General features: G+C 43.5%; 6 protein-coding genes across 6 annotated transcripts; 2 read left to right on the top strand and 4 right to left on the bottom strand.

Annotated features, from left to right (window-relative positions):
- Positions 1-2,720: 2,720 nt before the first annotated feature.
- Positions 2,721-4,704, bottom strand: LOC108599927 (cap-specific mRNA (nucleoside-2'-O-)-methyltransferase 1). The gene is made up of 4 exons (XM_033294951.1): positions 4,693-4,704; positions 4,329-4,551; positions 3,339-3,674; positions 2,721-3,282 (listed from the first exon to the last, which is right to left on the bottom strand). Exons 1-4 carry the CDS (start codon positions 4,702-4,704, stop codon positions 3,062-3,064), a joined length of 792 nt encoding a protein of 263 aa, XP_033150842.1. The 3' UTR covers positions 2,721-3,061.
- Positions 4,705-5,018: 314 nt separating this feature from the next.
- On the bottom strand, positions 5,019-5,597 carry LOC108604673 (cytochrome c oxidase subunit 7A1, mitochondrial). Its single transcript, XM_017994229.2, has 3 exons — positions 5,540-5,597; positions 5,332-5,381; positions 5,019-5,277 (listed from the first exon to the last, which is right to left on the bottom strand). The coding sequence occupies exons 2-3, from the start codon at positions 5,374-5,376 to the stop codon at positions 5,134-5,136; spliced, it is 189 nt and encodes a 62-aa protein (XP_017849718.1). The 5' UTR covers positions 5,377-5,381; positions 5,540-5,597; the 3' UTR covers positions 5,019-5,133.
- A 2,610-nt stretch (positions 5,598-8,207) lies between these two features.
- Positions 8,208-12,508, top strand: LOC108608506 (rab3 GTPase-activating protein regulatory subunit). Its single transcript, XM_017999907.2, is given in 9 exon segments — positions 8,208-8,293; positions 8,352-8,652; positions 8,709-9,822; positions 9,825-9,887; positions 9,889-9,956; positions 9,958-10,440; positions 10,491-10,832; positions 10,886-12,218; positions 12,275-12,508. Coding segments are annotated over 9 exon segments (3,960 nt in total). The 5' UTR covers positions 8,208-8,217; the 3' UTR covers positions 12,455-12,508.
- A 631-nt stretch (positions 12,509-13,139) lies between these two features.
- LOC108608531 (WD repeat-containing protein on Y chromosome) lies at positions 13,140-17,251 on the bottom strand. Its single transcript, XM_017999946.2, has 6 exons — positions 16,576-17,251; positions 15,289-16,386; positions 14,787-15,235; positions 14,533-14,731; positions 13,833-14,033; positions 13,140-13,777 (listed from the first exon to the last, which is right to left on the bottom strand). The coding sequence occupies exons 1-6, from the start codon at positions 17,184-17,186 to the stop codon at positions 13,171-13,173; spliced, it is 3,165 nt and encodes a 1,054-aa protein (XP_017855435.1). The 5' UTR covers positions 17,187-17,251; the 3' UTR covers positions 13,140-13,170.
- Positions 17,247-18,276, bottom strand: LOC108608530 (60S ribosomal protein L7-4). The gene is made up of 3 exons (XM_017999945.2): positions 18,204-18,276; positions 17,490-18,138; positions 17,247-17,430 (listed from the first exon to the last, which is right to left on the bottom strand). The coding sequence occupies exons 1-3, from the start codon at positions 18,212-18,214 to the stop codon at positions 17,317-17,319; spliced, it is 774 nt and encodes a 257-aa protein (XP_017855434.1). The 5' UTR covers positions 18,215-18,276; the 3' UTR covers positions 17,247-17,316.
- Positions 18,277-18,842: 566 nt separating this feature from the next.
- LOC108608475 (large neutral amino acids transporter small subunit 1) lies at positions 18,843-22,844 on the top strand. The gene is given in 8 exon segments (XM_033294096.1): positions 18,843-18,903; positions 19,385-19,704; positions 20,484-20,678; positions 21,152-21,255; positions 21,309-21,580; positions 22,008-22,319; positions 22,377-22,501; positions 22,562-22,844. Coding segments are annotated over 7 exon segments (1,488 nt in total). The 5' UTR covers positions 18,843-18,903; positions 19,385-19,498; the 3' UTR covers positions 22,836-22,844.
- The last annotated feature ends 48 nt before the right edge of the window (positions 22,845-22,892 follow it).

Below are 22,892 nucleotides of genomic sequence, written 5' to 3'. Positions count from 1 at the left end.
TATTAAACACTTGCTGCACATAGTGGGTGAAACCCTTCCCTTCTGCTTAAACCACAACATGATGCCGCCTCATTAATAAACCTTCGACATAACCTCAAAAGCATGGCGCATAAATTTATGCAGACCCAAGATCCAGACACAACCCTTATGCTAAACTTTGCTCGTATCATGGTTAGGCATAGAAATTTATTGCAGCCCAAATGCGGAAATAGTGCACGACTGGCTAGCAGAGGAAGTTTGGGGGCTGGGGTAGAGAAAATTAACTTTGCATGGAATTTAATTTACGTTCACGACGATGATTTCCTGCGCTAAAGCCTGAAGCCGGAGCTGAAGCAGCTTCCGTCATTTCCTTGATGCAAAGGTTTTTCTCTTTTTCTGCTTTTTGTGTGTCAATGCCTTGCAGCGCCTTCATTACGCTTCCTGCAGGATGTTGAGTCGTCACAGCGTCATAGTCAGCAGCCACTATGGAGACCTGAATGGTTGTGTTGAGCTACAGTTTGTTTACCCAACGCCTGCCTGCCTGCCCACCCCCACTTGTCATGTTAGTGCCTGGCAAATGGAGTCCTGCCTCCTGTCTCTCTGCCTGCCACTTCCTTGCAAATGCTGCAGCTTCCGTTTCCGGGATATAATGTTCATATTTTCGAGGACATTTACAGGAAATAAAGTACGTCGCCCTCGCCCACCTGCCACGCCCACCACTATGCGGCACACACTATATATGTGCTTGGCTTGCTTGCGAACTGACTTCCGCTTTTTGGCGCGCAGCGAGGACGAGAGAACTTTGCCGTGTGCCACACACTACGGCCACCCACCCAAAACGCCCTTTAGTTTTGCCGTAGCTTCCGTAGTGCCAGCAGGATGTCGACTGCAGATGCAGAGTACGTTTTGAATTTTGTCGCACTTCCTGCGCAAAAACAGAGAGCGAGCGAGATAGAGAGAGAGAGAGCAAGCGTTGGGTGGGGCGTTGGGTGTTTTAGTTTTGCTTGTGGCTTGGGCCTTTGGGTGGGCTGCGTGCTCTTCCGCTTTTGCTCTGTCATCAGCAACGTAATTTCCGGAACGCTCTTTGTGTCTGGCTCGTGGGTGGCAGTTGCCCCAAAGGATTAAGTCTCAGCATGAGCAAGCGCAGTGTTTTATATTTAAAGGCAGCAGCAAGAGCAACAGAGTTCAAAGAGTTCATACACATCAAGTGGCCGAGGGCATACATATCAAATGGCCACCAACAACAAGTGATCCGCTCGGCATATCCAGACGTGGCCGGTATCAACGACAGTTCATCAAATTCTCATGTGACCAAAGCCAAAAGGTTCAGCGCATTTCGTATGAAATTTGATATGCGTAACACATATTAATGACTTCTTTCAATTTTTACATAACACTCGGCACTCGAACTGACTCCAGGTTGCGCACCCAGCCCAGCCCAGCACTTGTTGCATTCTAGGGTTTGGCGACGACGCCGCTGCCTCGGAAATTCCCAATCCCCCGATCGTGGCGACCCTATTTGACAGGCCCCAGTCGCAGTCCCTGCCTACTCCACAGCACGTGATGGCACGCCGGACAATGACAATGGAAGTGCCTTTCTGGAGTGGGGGAGTCAAATATTTTGTACCCTCTGTACCTGTGTGTGCAACAGGTAGCAAGCTGCATTTGTATGCAACATGGCGGATGCGCCGGCTCAAGCGTTTATTTCTTCATTTGACGCAAATGATGTTCGACACAAGGCTGGAATGCAATAAACCGCTAACCAAGCAGTAGCCAAGAAGCTCAATTCAAGCCAAAACTGCGTCCGAATCAGTATCAGAGTCTGCTGACCGCAGTCCAATAAAAACAATAACAAATAGACTGAGAGAAAAAAGCTCCGTTTATATGGAACATACGTTTTAAAATTAAACTAGAACTTAATATCAAACTAGCTCAATATTTATTAATATATAATTAAAGTTGTATAACTAAAGCTAAATACACTCACCCTTTAGTTTTACCATTTATTGATTTAATTAAAAAAAATACAATAACTCAAACATGTTAGAGCAGTTAAAAATTTTGTTTGAATTGAAATATAAATATAAAAAAAAAAATAAATGTACCTATCTTTTAATAATTTGATGTTACCTAAAAATGCAAAACTATTGTTACCTATTTTTAACAATTTTTTCTTGCAGTGCATGCATACTTGTTATTTGAAACCCGGATTTAAACAGAACATCAAAAAGAAAGAAGAACGAGCCACAAATTACTTTTACCGATCACACAAAAATATAAAAGAACAAAAAACAAGAAAAAATAAAATAAAGAAGAACCTGAGCCGACACTGATGGCAGAGATATAGTGAGAGAGAGAGAGCGAGAGAGTGAAGAGGACACCGGTTGAATACAAATGCATAAATTAAGGCACCGAGAACGAACATAAACAAATTTCCTATGTACGAATGCACTTGTGTCCAAAGGTTCATATCAATATGCCAGTCTTAAACCCAAATCCCACATCCAAACGCTACAGCAAGTGTCCAATTGTGCATGCTAAACGACCAGAGCCAGAGCCAGCGCCCCCAGAGATTGGTGGGCGTTAGTTATAAGCAGCAATGGTCATTTGTATTATTTGAAAGGCCGCCATGCCGGACGAGCCCATTATTTATGGCTAGGAATTCCGTTTTGTAGCTTATTAGTTAACATTACAAACGTGCATTTGCATTTATATATATAAAATTGTTTAATTGGTAAATATTGCAAATAACTATTATACGCATATAACAAACAATTGATTAATTGAATTCAAGTATTTAAAATCAAACTGCGCTGTGCTCAAGCTAAGAAGTTGGCACCGCTCAAAGTTCAAACTATTTAACTAGAGTAGCCACATACATTAAGCCAACTTATGTATGTGCATTTAAAATATTGTTCTGAAGCATATAAAAACCTACTACTTAAACATTATAACTTAAATATGTACACAAGTCCTAAGTAAACGTTAGTCGTGTCAAATTTATGTGTTTAGCGCTGCTGGAGCATCATCAAAGCAGCAGCAGACGATCGCTGAGCGTGATCATCTGCTGGCAGGCCAAATCTCAGAGACCCGTATGGCTCGTCTGCAGCTGCTCAATGGAAATGGATAGCTGCTCCAGGCGCTGCATCAGCTGCAGCATATTCTCCTGCGCACGGCTAGTGTTGAACTCATTGCCATGCTCCAGTGAATCCTCCTCGGCGGCAGCCAGCTCGAAATGCAGTTTGGCTAAGCTCTCTTGTTGTTCGCGTATCTTGGTCATCTGGTCCATAGTGCAACCGGAGCCTTAAGTATTTGCACAATCAGCTATAGTATTAAGTATACGCCAAGTATATACATACCGAATGCTTTCAGTTTGCCCGAGTGGAAATCATCTAGTAGACCTAATAGCGCACGCTCCATATGCTTCACATCGGGCACTTCGGAAACAAAGGAATGATGTTTAATCGGACGATCATCAAACTTATCGCTGTGAACGCTCGCGTTTGGCATCGGCGTGTTTATATTGTTAATGTGTTGGTTTTTAGATTTTGTGCAATCGTTATTATTATTATTATTGTTGTTGTTGTTGTTTAGGTTTGTGGGCTGAGGATCTGGTGATAGCCACTCGCTGCTAACGAGCGTTATGCTATTTAAGCTATGCTCACTGCTGTGCGTCGGCTCCAGCTGATTGCGCTCTGCATTGGGCATAGCAATGATCAAACAAAATAAAACATGAAAATAAAAAGTACAAAAATCATAAAATGTTATACATGACTACAAAATAAAGAAACTTATGCGCACACTACCATAAAATATAATGATAAAATATAAAATAATATTTTCTACACACTAAAATGTTGCACTTATCAAATTTGCACTCAGCAAGAAATTATAATTATCATAAAGCTAACTAATATATTTTAGCCATAACAAAATAAAAATAGATACAATTCTATTAAGAAATATTTGCTAAATTTACGCCGCGCCTTTACAAACACAAAAAGCTAAAATGACACTGAGCAAAATCCCAACGACAGGCTAAAAGTTTGTCTCTTCCTCTTTGGGCCCATTATTTGCAGTTTTCTAGGTGGGGCCAAAGGCAAATGGCATATAATTTCAATTATTGAAATTATAATAACTATACTACGCGTGTTTGTGTGATTTGAGTGTGAGAAACTGTAATATGTTTAACATATGGCCTGAAGTGCGTCATGGCCAAAGGTCGTCCGCTTAATTTAGTTTAGCTTCCGATTGACTTTGCCAAAGCGAACATTTTCACAGCGACGTCGACGACCGACTGTAAGAGTATAAGAACATTTGTGGGCACGTTTTGGCCAGCTGAGCGTTACCTTTAAGCAATTTGCGTGGGCGCGTTTTGAACTCGAAACGCTCATCGCCTGCACCGCTGCCGCTACCTTGGGCGTGTGGGCGTGGCCTTCGTTCATTCACATATTGTATTGTAGTCTTGGCAGTTTGCTGCGGCTGTTGTCCTTTCTCAGAGATAGTACGCTCTATGGAGCAGGAGGCTGAATTGCGGCTACGCGTTGTGTCGCCGCTAGATATTCCCTTAATCTGTTTAGGAAAAATAATGTAAATACAGAATGAATCATGGGCGTGGACTTACATTGATCTTTGGTGTGGCAGGCGTTTGAGCTGATTTGGCTTCTTCCTCAGTTCTCTACATCGTTTGGCACCAAGCTTTTGTCGTTCCACAAGCTTCATCATTAGGTTCCATCATTTGTTTTTTGTGTATTTAAAGCTTATGCAGTAGAACAAAATTTGCTTTGTTATTGTTATTTCCACTCAACAGCAAGTCAAACATAAATATGTGCAAGTATCATCCATAACAGTTTGAAACAAGCAGCAAAACTATAGAATAAGTACCTGCGTGCGAGCGAGACCCACATATAACAAATATGCAACGTTATGTTGCCAACTACAAGCGAAATGTTAGAACGTGCGCTATTTCTGTATGTTACTCAAGTATATCAACCGGCCTCCACTTTGATGAATTCAAATAAATTACTTGTGGCGCTAAGTTTAAATTTCATTGCTTTTTTATTGCTCTAACTTGTTATGTCATTTAGCAAGAACACGTACACAGTAAACTATTTAGGTTCTATTTGTTTATCCAGCGATTTCACTGGCATAAGATTATGCCTTCTTTTTAGCAAATCCCATTGTGTAAATCATGTGAACAATGCTAACCAAGCCAAGACCACACAAGCCAACCGTGATGCCAAAAAGAACCTTGTCCGGTGGTCCTCCTTTCAGAAACACAGGCATGTCATTGTGAGCCTGTAAATATTGTGATATAATCAAATATTTAAAAGCAAAGCGATTCTAAAATACCTGGAAGGTCTTCATTTTGCCAGCAAGTCCCTCGGGTAACGCCATGATAGCTAAAGATCATTATGTAATAGCATAAATTAAACAAATATATCAAGTTTATGCGACATGAGCTTAGTTTATATAAAGTTGACAATTACTTGTAATAACAGTTGAACTATGTATATTTATATATTTTATTCTGGTTTTAATTGTAATAATTTGCACTCACCTTTCGAATTACAAAATCTTCTGCTGCTAATTGCTTATGTTGCTAATGTAAATTGATAAAAATAGAAATATGCACATATGTTTGCCAACTGCAATTTTAAATGCAGTGTTGCCAGCCGAGAGTACTTTTTGAACTCAAATCAGAACCGTTGAAATTCAAATTGAGCGGCATATGAACACGCGAGTGACATTGTGAACGGCTCGATATTCGATTTGTCCGTTCCGTTCGCGCTATTTTGGCTTTTTGTGAATTTTTTAATAGGCGCTCAGCAAAAACTGGCAGCGGAAAGCGCATTATTTACTCATTTTTACTCAACGGCGTAGAGTGTGTTGCGTGAATGGTATTCGACCCTGTAGTACAACAAACACAATTAAGATATAATATAATTAAGCTAATTGCTACTTTTTTGTGTCATAAACTTTTTATAATGCCACATAACTAAATAAAAACATCTAAATTACGAGATGGCTTACTTTATAGTTCATTTTGAGTTGACAAAATTATGCACACTGCTTAATTATTTAATAAATATAAGAACTACAGGGACTAGCATTTGGTAATGTTGTTGTCCCACTTTGTCGCACAGCAAACGTGATGTAGCCGAAGCTGTTATTTTGGGCGGCAGCAACTGCTTTTCGTTTGTGGGAGCCTGGTGGGGATTACAATAATTCTACACGTCGTCGTGTGATGCCAACTAATTTGTAGACACAACGAAGGCTGAAGAGACGTCATCCGGCAGAACGATGGACAAGGGGGAGCCGAAGAACACGAGTATCTTCTCCAGAACTATTATTATTTATTCATTTATTTTATTTCCATTGTTGTTGCACAGCTCCATTGATATTCAAAAATAGTTTCCATGTTATGTTTGTTACTACTCTCAGTCTCTACGTTTTATAACCGTTAATTTGGTTGGTTAACGTAAAAGTACATATAAAATAAAAAAAACCATACATGCTTAAGTTTAGTATTGAGTGAAAAAAGCAAAAGCGCTTTAAGCTCTCAAATCTCACAAGATATTGACATCGCCCTACTAAAGCCTTTGTCGATTTTTAGCTCCCAGTACAAGAACTTTCAAAATCTGTATGATGACGCCCACATTGGCAGCGGCGCCGCAATGGCTAGCAGCAGACAACAATCCCGGCCTCAAAACGCAGCTTATTATATTTAGTGAGAGAAACGCTAAACTTTTGCCGGTGATACACCTCCCCGCCACAACCTATTTTCCAACAAAGCTTGCGTTTCAAAACGCTCTGGACAATAAGTATCAGAGCAGAAGCTACATTTGAACTTGAGTCTGGTGGCATCAAGTTTAGCTTTATTTGTTAGAACTTTATTTTAGCTTTCGCAGCGACAGAAGTAGGGGAAGTCAGCTTAAATGCTTATCAAGAAAAGGGTACGATTTTATATACAGTATTATATTATGCTTTTTGTACATTTAGTGTATTTACATGCGCTTAAAGCTTAAGATTCTGCTGCTTTTTTAGCCAAGGCCATAAAAAAACAAAAGCTTACAAAAACAAAAGTATTAGCCAATTTCAGCAATACCTGACACAAAATAAAAAGAACAAGAACTTGAAAAGCATTTGTACTAAGTACATGTGCCCCAGTGGCAAGTGCTTTGTGGCTACCATTTTGTGTCGTTGCAATCAGAACTGCGGTGGCAGCAATACCAGCAAGCACGGCTACTCCTTTTCCTTTTCGCAAAACAAAATGGATTGCTCTTTAACTAAAACAGTTAGCAGGCGCTCAGCAAAACGAACAGGGTCAAACCAAACATAAACAAACACCATACGTTTGTCTCATTCGCGCTGCCGGCTGTTTGGCCTCAGTGTTGCCAGATTAGCTTATTTCAGGCTAGATCAAGCGTATGCTAAACTTTCATACACGTAGCGCAACACCTGGCAACACTGCTTGGCATTCACAAACATTCAATGGCCGGTGAAATAACATGTGCACAACAGTCTGCTGCTAGTCGCTGCTGGGCGCCTGCTGAAAAATTCAGAAAACCGCTACGAATATAACGCATTCACACTATTCACTCACTCGCTCGCTCGTGTACTCGCTTCTTTTCTTTTTTATTTTTCGAGTACGTACTCCAACAAAAGGTGAAAAATATACTACTTGCGTATGAGTTTAATTAAACACTTGTTGACAATCGATATGCGTGTGGGTGTATAAAAAGTTATCAATAATTGCAGTAGGTAAACAAAATACTGGTGGCTAGGACGAATGTGTGGGTGTTGCACAGTGATTATAAGACTCCAATTGTGGAAAGGGAACTCCCCGCTTGAGTGCCAACTGAATCTGACGCGAGTGTAGGTCGTAAACTCAAAAACAGAAATGAATGGTTCGACTATCATCTATTTTGCTGCGTGCTTGGCCAATTTCTTGAGATTCACTCAATAACATGGTGTGCTTATGCGCCGATAACATAAACACAAAAGCGAAAGTGACTGGCATTCGATTTAATGTACATGTGTACTATTGGTGTCAAGCTTTTTACAGTAAAGACAAGTTTATAGATATATCCTTATTATACGATTTTACTATAGCACTTTGTCAGCAAAACTACCCACCCTAATGTATGTTATGTTATGTTACATATGGCTTAAGACCAACAGCTGCAATAATCGTTATCGATATCGCAAACAGCTGTGTGATGACAACAAAGAAAAATGGCCTGCGAAGTTAAAACATTTGGTAATATATTAGATTTTCGCAAAGTACAAGAATATTTTGGACTCGGTCATGGTAAGCTAAAGAGATGGTGAACTAATCAACATGAATATAATGAAATCTAATTAAATAGACGACAAATGGCTAAATGCTGTCAACTATGCTGTATCGAAGGAGACAATAGCGCTGGCGCAGGGCGAAAAGTTGGCATTCTTAACAACTTGCTGGAATAGTCGCGGCAATGAGAACACATACGCCTTGAGCTGGTGCGGCGAACTGGAGGATGCCAATCAGATTATAACGAGTCTGACATGCTTGCCCATAACACAAAGCCCCAAATCAGCCGACGTGGACTGGACCTGCGTCGCAGTTGGACTTGCCTCGGGCTTGGTAGTATTTTATACAGATGCGGGTGTTAAACTATTTTCTCAGTGGTATGTTCCAGAGTAAGCAAGTTTTAGTTGATTTCTAATGTGTTTCTTTATTGTAGTTTCCAGGAGGAGGCTGTGCTGGGCATAAAGCTTTTATCAGCGCCGCGTTATTCGGAGGCTGATGCGCTGCTCTATATAGTTTATGGCAACTGCTTGTGCTTTATCAACGGCCAAGATATACTGCCCATGTTGGCGCACAGTCGCCATCAGTTGCCCAATTCCGAGGTAGTGCCTTATCAAAAGTACAAGTTCAAGCGTGAACGTGAGTGCATTATCAATGATGCTGCCGTTTGCAGCACGCAACGCACCTGCAGCTTCGATTACATAGTGCAGCAGAGTCTGGCCTATGGTTACTTTGCCAAAGTGCCATCGACGCCAGCGCGCAGTGCTCAGGTGCTAGCAGCGGGCGCTGAGCCATTTCTGGGATTTTTTCAAGCTGAGCAAGGTTACAAAACGGTCAGCATGCGTGAGGTGGCCAAGGATGTGCTTGGCATGGCATACAAAAATATAATGGGTGGACTTTTTCGACGCGAGCCCGAAGCTGCACAAACTCCACAGCAGGCAGAGCAGCAGCCGCTGCCAATGCGCACAAGCTGTCGCCTCTACGATGGCAAACGCGATGGTCTCAATCTAGCTATAGCGCCTGGTGGCAAACTAGCTGCAGTTACTGATAATCTGGATCGTGTAATGCTGCTGGACACACAGCAGGCCATTATACTGCGCGTCTGGAAGGGTTATCGTGATGCGCAGTGCGCTTTTGTGCCTGTTAAGGAGAAATCTATGCGTGGCATTAAATCGCAGCAGCGCAAGGCACTTTTCCTGGTTATCTATGCGCCGCGTTTGGGCTGCCTGGACATTTGGGCGCTGCAGCATGGACCTAAGGTGGCTGCCTTTAATGTTTCCAAGCATGGCCAGCTGGTTTACAACAATCACAGCGCACTGGGCGTAGCCAACAGCAAAGCGGCTGCACCTCAGCACTGCCTTTTTCTAGATCCCAGCGATGGCAGCCTCAAGGAGCTGCATATTCCATTCCATTATGCGCTTAGCGAAACCAATTCACAGACCTCGCGTGATATTCATTTGCTGCGTCGACTGCGCAGTCAGCTGCGCACGCTGACACATGCAGCTGAACCGGAAAGATCACAGCAGCTGGCTGCCATAGCGCAAGGTGGTTAGCGAAGCTGGAAACGCTTGAAGTGCGGCAGCAGTGTTTGGAAATGCTGCTCAAAAGCAAACGGACTGCAGCCGGAGCTTTTCCAAGTGATTATTCGTTGCTTTGGCTGCAGGCAAGGATGTGCAGGATCAGGCTGAATTTCTGCAGCAAATTGAAAACTACAAACGTTTGACGCAACTTTATCTGACGCTCATGAATGTGCAAGAGCAGCAGCAGCAGCAGGAGAACGACGTGGCTGCACCACTTGAACTTTTGGAGCTAAGTGATGCGGATTTGGTTACTATTAATCAGCTGGTGCTGCTGCTGGACACTGAACCTGAGGCCAAACCAGCAACACGTGAGGTTAGCTTTCAGCTGCAGGGCACACAGCATGCGCAGGAGTTTGTGGACTACTTGAGCATATTCAACATAGACACATCCAACTGCGTGTGTCTGCTGCCAGAGATGTCGGATAAGTTTGGCAGCGTAAGCAACGAACTGTTTGGACGCTTCTTTGCGCAAGGCTTGTGCTTTGAGCAGTTCAAGCAATGGGCCGAGCAGGCGTGTATACCCAGCAAGGATTTGCTAACGCTGGTTATCTACTTCTGGCTGGATAAGCCCTTCAAGTACAGCAACTGGTAAGTCAAATCAAATTGCTTAGACCTTGTTTAACGCTTCGCTTTTGCAGTGATGAGGTGGTGGCGGATATGTCACGCATTGCCGCCATGGTGCGCGCTATATGCGAGCTGGCTGGCGAGCAGATACATGACTATGCCTACAATGCCATCTCACCCTGGTGGCAACAGGTGCGTGAGCTGCTGCTTGAGAGCAAACAGTTCTCTGGTTTGTTGGTCGCCATTGTTTGCAAGACGGTAGCAACGCAGCTGTGGCGCAGCAGACGCGATGGCAGCTGCGATGAGGGCGTGGAGGAGGAGCACGAACGCTGGGAGCGCATATCACATGACGAGGCGCAGTGGGGACTGCTTACAGGCAAACTGGAGGACGTTTCGGTGCTAGGCGCCATACTGGGGTAAGTCTTATGACATTTGCTAGCACTCGCTTATGCCAAATAATTATTTGCAGTCAAGCCAAGCTGTGTCGCGCACCTGTGGGACCTGAGCTCGCCTATGAGCCGCCGGATTGCAGCTTGAAGTGCATTGTTAGCAGCGGCAAAGGGATTGTGTCTGAGTTGACAGCCAAGTGGCTGAATAGCTCACGGCTGCATCCAAAGCTAGTGGTGGAAATAACACCGCCTGAGAATGAAACGGATGATGAGCAGCAAAAGCAAAGTAAACCAAAGCAAATGCAGCAAAAGCCGCAGCAGCAACTGGAGCAAGATGAAGAGCAAATGGAAATGGAACTGGAGCAAGGCGTTGAGCTGCAGCCTGCGGAGCCTTTCGAGCCTGTGCTGGAGCGCTTGGCGCTGCTGCGTGCGCATTTTCCCTTTAGTCTGGAGTCCGGTGTGCTGCTCAGTTTGATGGCCTGGCAGCATATGGTGCACTGGAGCAAGCAACCCGCCAATTTGGAGCACATGCGTGCTGCCTTGCGCTGCCTGGAGCAATATCGCACGCCAGATTGGGCGCTTAAGCATGGCATCTGCTGCATGGTGTGGCATGCCACGCTCAAATATCCACTGCAAGCTGTGGCCAAGCTTATGCAAAAGGTGGGCCGCCTGCCTGTGGATAAAATGTGCCAGCAGGATCTGGATATGTCTGCTGGACTGGTGCCTGAATTTCTGGAACTCTGCCTGGAGTTTTTGCAGCATTTTAGCAGCTCGCTGGAGCATGAGAAGCGTGAGCTGCGCTTTGAGCAAAACCTAAGCGAGGGTCAGCTGCCGTTGCAGTTTCTGGCGTTGCAGCAACACAATGCGCTGCCCCAGCTGCTGCAGCTGCAGACGGAGCTGGTCAATGTGCTGCACTTTATAGCGCAGTTCCAACTGCGCTTGCCACGCCCACTGAGCACACTGTTCGATGCGCTGGCCAACAAAGCGTTGCAAGCGGACATCAACAAGGAACTGCCGTATGTGCTGCCCGCACCAGATCTCGTGCTGCAGGAGCAGCGCACAGCATTTCTCTGCAGCGTGGTGTCAGCCACCATGGATCTGATACGCGAGGATTTGGAACAGCTTTACATACTGGATCATGTCTACTACATGTCCAAAATATGCGCCATAGCCGACAGCTGGCAGTTGGATAAGCTGCCCATACTGCGACGACAGGTGGTGGAGCTGTATGCATTTGGCTATGATGCGGAGGCGCAGCTGCTGCTTGCCGACATAAGCGAGGATGAGGAGCTGGGACGTCAGCTGCTTGAAGTTGCTGGCAGGCGTTTGAATCTTTATGCCGATGGCTCCAAGACGGCCTTTCTACAGATTGCCTCCGTTGGACAGCAGCTGCTTGCCTATTTGGATAACTTGGTTAGTTCTTGCACTTCATGCATCATTATTGTTTCTAATGCTGTTTTTAATTGCAGAAAGAGTTCACATCGGAGCGCAGCATTGCAATTGCTGCTACCAAACCGGAGGAGATTGATATCGTGCAACTGGATAAACTGTTGAGCCATGTCTACAAATGCTTAAGGCAGCGCGAGTCCAAGCTGCTTGCAGTTGTCGCTCAGATGTACAACGCCGTGCGAGTTCTGCAGCAAGCATGAGTGTGAACATTTAAATTAATTGCTGGCATTGGAAGTTACATAAATAAATTATTAACAAATAGAATCCTTTGAGGATAAGTTAACAAATTTAAACTAAAATAATTTGTATATAAAATATTAACAGCTAATTGTTGAAGTAACGTCCGACTGCTTCAAGCGCTGTAAGTAAACTGATTAGAAGGCGCGCAAATTAGCAGCGCCTAACAACTGAACGTTTCGTCTCTGATCTGTAAGAGAAAATATATACGAAGGCGCAAGCGGCCACCAATACGAATGAAGTTCTCTTCGAATTTCGCATCGCAGGCAAGTCCGACTGCTGCAAGCGCTGTAAGTCCAACTAAGGCGCGCAAATGATCAGCAGGTAGTTAAACGATTGCTCTTCGATCTCTGAGAGAAAATATACACGAGAGCGCAAAACAGTCAACAATACGAATGAAGCTCACTTCGAATTTCGCATGAGCACGCTTCTCTCACAAGCAAGAGCTGGAGCGCAGTTTTTCGAATTCAATGAGCGCTGCTTCACTCAGAGCGGCTCTCTCGATAAGTGCACTCACCAATCTTAAAGCGTTCATGCATTCAGTCTGTGCTCTTCCTCTGTTGAGTCAACTAACTGCTGCTAGTTTTATTTTATTTTTTCTATGTTAAAATTAAATGAAACTCTAAACAATTAATTTTTTATAGCTGTGTATTTTAATTTCAGCATAATTGCTATTGAACTATTGCTGCGACGGCTCCGAGCTCTTGTCCTTGCCGCCTCTGGAACGCTTGGGCGGCTCGCGTATATTGACAGCCGATGCCTTTGGATCAATCTTGCCCTGCACTGGCAAATAGTGCTCCAAGTAGTTTTCGTTCTTCACCTGACCAATGATGGGCGGCATGGGTAGAGTTTCCTGCAGATCAGATGGATACACTTTGAGATGTGTGTACACTGGTATATACAGCTGTGTGGTGTCCAGCTCGATGCGCTGCTCCACAGCACTGCGACCCGGCAGCTGAAAGTGTTTGCCCAAAATGGGCTCACGCAGTGGTCGATCGAACATGTTCTTCATTTCGGCGCCGGCGTCGGCCTCCACCTCGCGCTCCTCCTCACGTTCCTCTGTGGGCTTGGCGCGCTTCACAACGCGCTCGGCTTGCACGCCAGAAATCACCTTGAGTGTGGTGGAACTAGCTACCTTCTTAATATCAGGTGGCAAACGATAGGCGCGCTCCTCGTCACCTGCGCGCTCAAAGGGTGAAAGCTTTGTCCAGGGCAGCACAGTGCCCAAGGTGCCCAAATAGCGACCACCTAGAGTCCACAAGCGGCAGGAGTAGTCGTGGCTGCCACTAAAAATTAAAAGCAGCTTTTAGTAAGAGCGCTTTGGTTAGAGCATTTGCTTACCTGAAGATTATCTTGGGCAGATTGATAAACGCTATGGAATTGATTGCCTTGAGATGTGCCTTGAAGGAGCTGACCAGCAGCGGCTCCGGCTGATTACGCACTGCACGCTTGGCGCGCGTCAAGAAGAGCTCCTTGCGCAGAAATATGAAATCCAAGCGTAGTCTGGGCATGCACACCTTAACCTTCTCCGACTGCGGTATGCTAGATAGATAAGAAGTAAACTTTTAGCCAAAATTCCAGCGGTAAACAATGGGGTCTATGCCTAGTAGCCTAAACGACAAACCAGTTTACGATTTATTTATTATTATTTTTATGAGGGAGCAAACTTTGTTGTGGAATTTGTCTCGACACGCAAGACCTCAAAGTCAAATTTGTTGAGCAACTGGGGGTGGCTCAATCAAGTTGATACATGTGTTCCTATAATGAGTCGTGCCGTTAGCTCCAATTTTTGTGTGGTTTCTTTATGTTGCTACGACAGCTGTTAACTGCCTACAGTAAAGTGTGCTTAAAACGAACAATAATAAATTTTGTTGAAATTTTGGTTGATTAATAAATAAAAATTTACTGTACAAGATTTTCTTTGAAGGATAAAACATAGATGGATATCAGTTCGATTATTATAAAAATACTAAACAGCCACAAATATTTTAACTACTTATCACAAACTCCTATCAATAGACTTCATTCTATCAATACTCACCAGTAATTAACTATATGCCAGACCTTAATGTAGCCAAAGGCAGTGCCCGTAAATAGAAATCGATTCTTGCGATCGGTGCACATGGTTAGGACGCAGTCACCCACTTTATGCACAGCCAGAAATTGTCCCAAAATGCCGCCATGCTGATGATGCGAATACACTTGAATAATGCCCGTATCCAAGGATATATAAACGCTAGCTGAAGTACAAACATATAATATATAGAAGAAATTAGCTAAGCAATTGCAACTAACCGTATTCCTTGTTCATTGGTCGGCTTTGCAGGAAGAGCACAGCCTGCACAGAAACGGGCAGATTGCGGCCATATTCCTTGACAGCATCCTTGGGCGTAAGCAGATTGATATTGCTGCGACTTGTGCGATTGGTGAGGCTGAGGAACGATTGGAAAGTGTTGGAGCGCTTGCTGCGACGTGTTTGCTTATCCTCGTCCTTGGTAAGCTTAAGCTCAATGAAGCGCGTGGGATCCATGACGCTATAGCGTCGATATGGCTGACCCGTTTCCAGCTTCCAGAAGATTATTTCGCCAGAGTAGGTGGCGGTGACGACGCCCTCGCCCATCTTAACATCTGCGCAGGTAATATCATCGCTGTGGAACTTGGCCCATTTTTTGGGATCACCATATTCGCGACCTTCGACATCGTTGAACTCGGTAACCTGACGATCCCAGCCCATGGCCAAAATGCTGAGACAAGCAGCAAGTTAATGCTAAACTAATAATTTAATAAATATGCTTACCGATCTACAACCCAGATCACAGCGGTAACCTCCATATCCGGCGCTATGCTCATGTTGCGCACCACCACTGAATTGTTATAGTTCCAAATCTTCAGGGAGCCGTCTCTAGCGCCAGTGAGTAGAAACTGTTCCAAGGGATCAAAGCAGGCAGCAGTTATTTCAATATCAATCATCTCGCCATATATCATCTTGGTGTGACAGTTCTTCATAATGATCTTACGCCTGCCCGTCCATGGATCCCACACTATAATGTAGCTATCCAGACCACAGGTGACAATGTTGCGGAACAAGCGATTGTAGAGCACCACGGAGACGGGCGCCGCATGGGTGTTGCCATCGGTGAGATCGACGCGCACGCGTGGACAACACTTGATGGTGATGAGCTTGCGTCCGGCCACCATAAGCTCACGCAGATGCGAGTGGTAATAGTACTTGATGTCCGTTTCACTGTGATGAATAATACGCACCAGATCGCCATAGGTTTGCAGCAATGTGTGCTCCTGCAAATCCCAAATCTTGATGATCTTATGATAGTCCACGCTGTACACTTTGTTCTCCTCCGGCTGCACAAAGACAGCAACAATGCCGCCATTGTGACCAGTTAGTATAGCCGAGGGCTCCGAGGATATATAAACATCCCAAATGCGCACAAAGGTGTCGGGTCCACCAGTGACTACAACATTCTTGCTCTCAGCCACATAAAAGACTGACACACCCAGCGGTATGCGAAAGTTATTGCGATCATCGCTGCCCACCATTATCAGTCCTGGACAGCGGCCACGATACTTGCGCGTGTTTCTATACTCCGCACTGGCGAACAGCGCATTCATATGCAGCGAGTAGTAGACACAGGAGACGAGCTCATTGTGCAGATTGATATGCTCGCGCGCCACCAGCAGCGGTATTCTGCCCTTCAGCACATCTGCCCAGACCACCTCCACCAGGGCGGCGCCCGGCTTGGCCTGGAAGGGTCCACGCAGATATGGTGAATAGCTTAATATACGCACATTGCCCGCATAGTCGCCCAGCACCAGCTTGGAGTGCACTTTGCCATTGTTGTAGAAGGCATAGCTCATGCAATAGACGGCGTAGGGTAAACTGCGTATGACCATGCGCAACGTAAAGGTGGTGGCAATGGTCTCATGAAAGCGCAACTCACGCTCCGTAGAGGAAGTGCACACAATGCTCACATCGGAGAGCGCCTGCAAGGCCAATATCCAAGTGGGCACCTTCAGATGAACTATGACAAATAAAAGTGAATACCATGAATAAACTTTTTATGGCTACTTACTGCTCTCGGAGACAGCGCTGCGTAGCGGCTCCATGTGCGCGCTCCAGAAGCGCAGCTGTCCCTCATGACTGGCCGTCACCCACATGCCAGAGTTCTCGGGCGAATCTTCACCGCCAAACGAATAGTTTGCCGTCTCTGTAATCTCATCCATCGGCGACTGATCTGACTTTACCTTGAGCAGCGCAATGCAACACACAGCCGAGCGATGCTCAGTCTTTCTTATAATTGGTGGCTTCGATATGGGCATAATAAGCGATTCCTTTTGACTGCTGGGATCCTCCTCCTGAAAGCCAAATATCAAGTACGAAACAAACTCATTCCAGTCGATCATAAAATCGCGATTCTGATTGATTTTGAGAAACAAACGCGTATAGGTGTAGTCACTAAATGAAATCTCCACATCTTCGAGCATGCGACGCAGATCCGCTTGATTCACCACTCCATTGAAGGATTTGAACCATGTGTGTAGCTTGGCCAACTGGGTCTTTGAGATGCGATCGTGCAGCCGCTCTGAAGTCTCCGTCGGCATCTCTGTGCCCGTCGATGATATGGTCTGATAATCAATCTCCACATCGCTGGAGTTACTGGCTAAATTGGCACCGGACATGCTTATGGTAAATTAACATAAATTGCTTAAATTATACAATCATAAATTATACAATATTTATATATAAATGTTTATTTGTTTGTAGTGTTGTTGCTTCAAAAGGAATTTAATTTAAGTCTACTAGATGGATTTACAGGCAGCGCGCAATGAGCTCGTTAATGCCCGTACCACGATCGCCGTACTCGCCGCCGCGCTTAAACGCAACGGATACCTTCTTCTTCCAGCCATCGCGTGGACTTGAGAGCTGCAATTTAAAGCAGAGAGATTAATCAGAGAGCTAAACATTAGTTTTGCAGGACATACCGAAAAGGAGCAGAGGAACTGATTCACGGCGGCAAAGTTGGGTCCCACTGTAAAGATTTCATGTATAATATCCTCCAAGCAAATGATGCCCTTGTCGCCCAGTTGTTCCTCCACCATTGTGTTACTCTGTATGGCCGTCTTTTTACCCTCAATGCGCGCAAAGCCCTTCTTGAACAGCAACTCACGTATAGTGTTTAGCGTTGGAGGGCCATAAACCACAAATGGCTCTATAACACGCAGTAATATTTGATTCTCCTTTGTGTTGGCCAAGAACACAGCGTTGTGTCGTTGTGCCATGCGCAGTGTCATGAACACATCCATTGTCGTTTTGTCAAAGATCTTTTTGCCCGCATGGCGCATGACCAGCAACAGTTTTGGATTGGTTTCGGCTGACGCTTTAGCGCTCTGCTCTGTTATATTTGTGCGTAGTATCGTCTGTTTAATGCGGTTGGCTGTACGCTCTGCCTTTAGGTAGCCCATGACAAAGGATTCAGCGCGTCTGAATTTATGATGTGTCTTTGTGGCCTTGAAGCGCTTAATGCGATCCGTGCGCTTCTGTTCGATGACGGCCGCATCTTGAGTTATGCGCCGCTTACGGTGCTTCAGCACTGACACTGTTTTGCCAGGCAATTTGTTAGGCACTGCGTATCTGTAATATAATTTAACATAATTAGTTATGCGCCATTAAATAATTATTAGTTTAAACACGCTTACTTGTCGGACATTGTGTTTATTTTAAGATTATTTGCTACACTTTTACAAAAACACGTGCAAGCACAATCAAAACAAAAACTTGAAGGGTTGCCAGACAGTCTAACGCACGAGCAGCTGTAATTTTATCGCTTATCGAATACAAAGTGCTCGAACTTCGATTGAAATCAAATTACTATAATATAAATGAATTTGTTATTTAGTGCTTGAAACTAGCCGTTTCTAAATAACAGTTATCTCTCAAAGTGTTAAACATATTACATTCCATACAGCTTCCGTGTCTATGCGCTTACACCAAAAATACGCCTCTCTCTCTTTCTCTTTCTGTGACCCTAGAGGTGGCAATGGATTTCTGCACAAGCTGCACGCATGCCGTTGCTTTTATATATATTTATTTTGAACATAATTAGTTAAACTTAAATTATTCTGACTCAGCTACTAATAATTTGGTTTGCAACTTAAACTGTTCTATTTATTATATAAATACATAGTTCTGCGTTGTGTTTGAGAACGTGTTTCTGACGACGTGCTCTTGCTCGACACGCACACATCGCTAGGAGATTTAGGCGGGTAGGTTGAAAATGATAAAAACGCCGGTCTCGTTTCGAGTCTCTGTGCCAACATATTTTATTAATGTAAAAACATTGGAGCAGTGCAAACGTGTCGTAGGTTCAACTGTCGCGCAATATTTCTATATTTCATGGTAAATGCAAAAAGTCGTTAACAACAAACAAGTGTGCAATTGTAAATATATTTATATATACATATATATGTATGTAGTATGTACATACATGTGCAATTAGTGTTACCTGCATGTGTTTACAGTGCCTGTGTATTGGTGAATGAGTAGTTTCGTAAAAATTACTAGTGAATTTACCACTGACGAAATTTAGCACAAAACTATGGTCGAGCATTGAACCCAACTAGTTTTTATGCATTTCGTAAATCGTGGTTATTAACAAAAACTTTATGCTGTTATTTTTTATTGATTTTCGAGCACAATCAACAATTTACTGCTGCAATCCACATGTTGCTTACCGTTTGTAATTAATATCATAGTGCCATAATTCTGTAACTATTACTGATAATAACAACTGAAAAAACAGCACAGCTGGCAATTAAATTGATATCATCGAATTCCCCTCCAAAAAAATAAACAACTATTTTATTTTCTTCTATTCAAGTGGCAATGTTAGCACATACGGGAGATTAATCAATTGAAGTAGTAAACTATTGGGACAACAGCGTAGCCAGACTCCAATACGTGCTAAATTGCTGGGGATACTACGTGCTCCACAATGACAGAGCGTTATGCGAATGGAGTGACCACCAGTTTAGCTGAGCCTAATACCAACGGACGTGGGAACGTGAACATCGCAGAAGAGGATGATAAAATAGTTTTGAAACGCAAACTAACACTTATCAATGGTGTTGCCATAATAGTTGGCACTATAATTGGTTCGGGCATTTTTATAGCACCCACTGGAGTGTTTATTTATACAGAGTAAGTAAAAGTTTGTAAAAACGTTCTTGAACTTGACAACACCCACGCGCGCTTTGAGCAAAACAAAACAATTTGCATATATCAAGGGTTTTCGTAAAAGGTCAATAGAAAAATTCTTAATAGAAATTGTGAATTTTACGTTTCTTAATTGATATTAATTGCAATTCAATCTTTACGATTTGGGCTGTGTGGGGGTTTTGTTTATGAAGCTTACATTACATGCCCCTGAGAAAGTAATATTTGTTTATTTTTTTGCAAACTATTCGAGTGGGACACATGAAATCGTTGCCCATTGTTGCATCAGCATTTGAGAAGTGTGCGTGCTACAATTACAAGACTGACAAAACTTACCCAAAATAAACTTGCCCCAATCAACAAGAAGCAGAAACTAGCATAAATAGGCATAACAACGTTTTGATACTCTAACTAAAAGATTATAAATTTTATAATTGAATGCTAGCTAGCTTAAAAAATTAGGCTGAAATGACTGTACTACATATACATATTTTTTAGTCAAATTTTAAGTAGCAAATATTCGTGGGAATTCTATTTAGTTATTCAATAAAATCACACATTATTTAGCGCATAATTGAAATCATTTGTAAGGGCATTCATACACGATTTATGTGTAAAAATTAACCAAGTCTCGCCACTTAAGTCCAATGGAGCGACAAAGCAAGAGGCTCCGCTGTCCATTGTGCTTATAAGTATATATTTAGTCTTGCATACCCCTCCACATCCCGCACGCTTGACATTTTGGCACTCTACTATATACACAGATCCGTCGGAAGTTCGCTCTTGATTTGGTCTGCCTGTGGCATTCTTTCAACAATTGGCGCTCTCTGCTACGCTGAATTGGGCACAAGTATCACGAGATCTGGCGGCGATTATGCTTATCTTTTGGTTGCATTTGGCCCACTTGTTGGATTCTTGCGTCTGTGGATTGCTCTGCTAATTATCAGGCCAACAACCCAGGTGAGTGACGTTTGACAATTGATATTAAATTAAAATTGATTGTTTATTTATTTAATGCTCAAGTCAAAACAATATTCAATTGAATTCAAACTATGGGCACGCGTTTAAGTTCAAGCAGTCGCGGCCAATCGAAACTTTCTCCACAGTCCAGCTAAAACAGGCATTCCAAAACCGGTGCTAAGTGAAAATTAATGCAGCTCCTAAAATAATTAGTCACTTATTTGGGAGTGCCAGAGCAGCAAAGTTGCAGCGGACTTCTGAAAATAAAGAATTGCAACAGCAACTTACAGTGAATGCACGTTAATTAAAACATTTGAGCCAGAAATTAAGCAATTAATAAATGATGTTAATTTTCAAATTTATAGATATTTGGTGATTTTTCTTAAGATGGAGAAATCTTAAAATAACTGAGAATGTAAGCTCAAATTTAATAACCATTCTTGTATTTTGTAACTGTGTCTTTTTATTTCAGATCTATTGTTGCATTGACCTTTGCACACTATGCGGTTAAACCTTTCTTTGAAGACTGTGATCCACCACAAAATGCAGTAAAGCTGCTCGCTGCTGGCTGCCTATGTAAATATTATCAATAACTCATTTAATTTAAATATTAACATTTGCTGCTCTAGGTCTGCTTACGGCAATTAATTGCTTGTCCGTCAAGGTGTCCATGAAAGTGCAGGATGTGTTTACGGTGGGCAAGCTGCTGGCGCTGATTATGATAATACTCGCTGGATTGTATTATTTGCTAACTGGCAACTCGGAGAACTTTTCGAATCCATGGGAGGGCACTTATAATGCTCGCAACATTGGCTATGCCTTTTACTCCGGCCTGTTTGCCTTTGGTGGCTGGAACTACTTGAACTTTGTCACTGAAGAGTTGCAGGACCCGTACAAGTAAGCTTTAAAAAATGCACGAATCAAAGGGCAAACTTAAGATAAATGCTCTGTCAAGTTAACTCAAGCGTTTCGCACTGTTTGCGTCATGCGCAGGCGACGGAAGCAGCAACAAGTGGAGGAGGCAACAGCAGCAGCCGCCCACTTGTTGAGCGTCCTTGAGTGCTGAGTGCGCTTTCTATGTGTGTCTGTCTGATTGTGAGTGTGAGTGTGGGGGCGTTTGGCAACTGTGCTGCTGCTGCTGCTGCTTTCTTTCCCTAATGAATTCAATTTGCACAAACTGAAAGCGCAGCAATCAATTTAAGTGCCGACCGACAGCTGCCTTACGCTCCATGCCACTCGGATTTTTGGTCATTTAGCACGTATTGTATTATATATGGCATAAGATTTGCATTTAATTTATTTAATTTAACTAAGCATCGTGATCCCAGTTCCCTAGACAAGCCATGCCGCTGGTCACGGGCATTTATGTGCTCGTCAATCTTGCCTACTTTGCTGTGGTGTCCAAGCCCGAGATGCTTAGCTCCTTGGCCGTTGCAGTTACATTTGGCAACAAAGTCTTTGGTCCGCTGGCATTTATGGTGCCCATCTTTGTAGCGCTGAGCACATTTGGTGGCGTCAATGGCGTGCTCTTCACCTCGGCGCGTCTATTTGCAACGGGCGCACAAGAAGGACACTTGCCCAGATTCTTTCAGCTATTCCATGTGAAGCAGCAGACGCCCATACCCTCACTCATATTTACAGTAGGTCTACAATTATTTAATTGCAAATACATATTATTAATGAATTGCCTTCTTTAGTGTCTAATGTCGCTATTGATGCTGCTCACCGACAATGTTTATGCGCTCATCAATTACTTCAGCTCAGTGTTGTGGCTATCTGTGGTGGCAAGCATTATGGGCATGCTCTGGCTGCGTTACAAGAAGTATATAAACATATAAGTTATTATATTTAGAAACTAATTTGTTATTATAATTGCTTGCAGACCCGACATGCCGCGTCCCATCAAAGTGCATTTGGCTCTGCCCATTATCTTCATGACAATCTGCGTGACTTTGGTAATGCTGCCGAACTACAAAGAGCCTGCAAATCTACTCATTGGCATTGCCATCACACTGGCCGGCATTCCCTTCTATTATCTCTGCATTGCCTGGAAGCAGAAGCCCAAGTGCTATGGCCGTCTGTCGAACGCCATGGTGGAGCTTTGCCGCGCTATATTCAATACTACCATAATAGAAGCAAATGAAGCACTCAAATAGTCTTAAGCAATATGTCTTGCATGATATTACTTTCTCGTTTAGACGTTAGCCATTCCT

The sequence above is a fragment of the Drosophila busckii genome, chromosome 2L (genome assembly GCF_011750605.1).
Source record: "Drosophila busckii strain San Diego stock center, stock number 13000-0081.31 chromosome 2L, ASM1175060v1, whole genome shotgun sequence".
Lineage (NCBI taxonomy): Eukaryota > Metazoa > Arthropoda > Insecta > Diptera > Drosophilidae > Drosophila > Drosophila busckii.
Note: the sequence above shows the minus strand (reverse complement) of the source record. Positions and strands in the feature narration are given on the sequence as shown.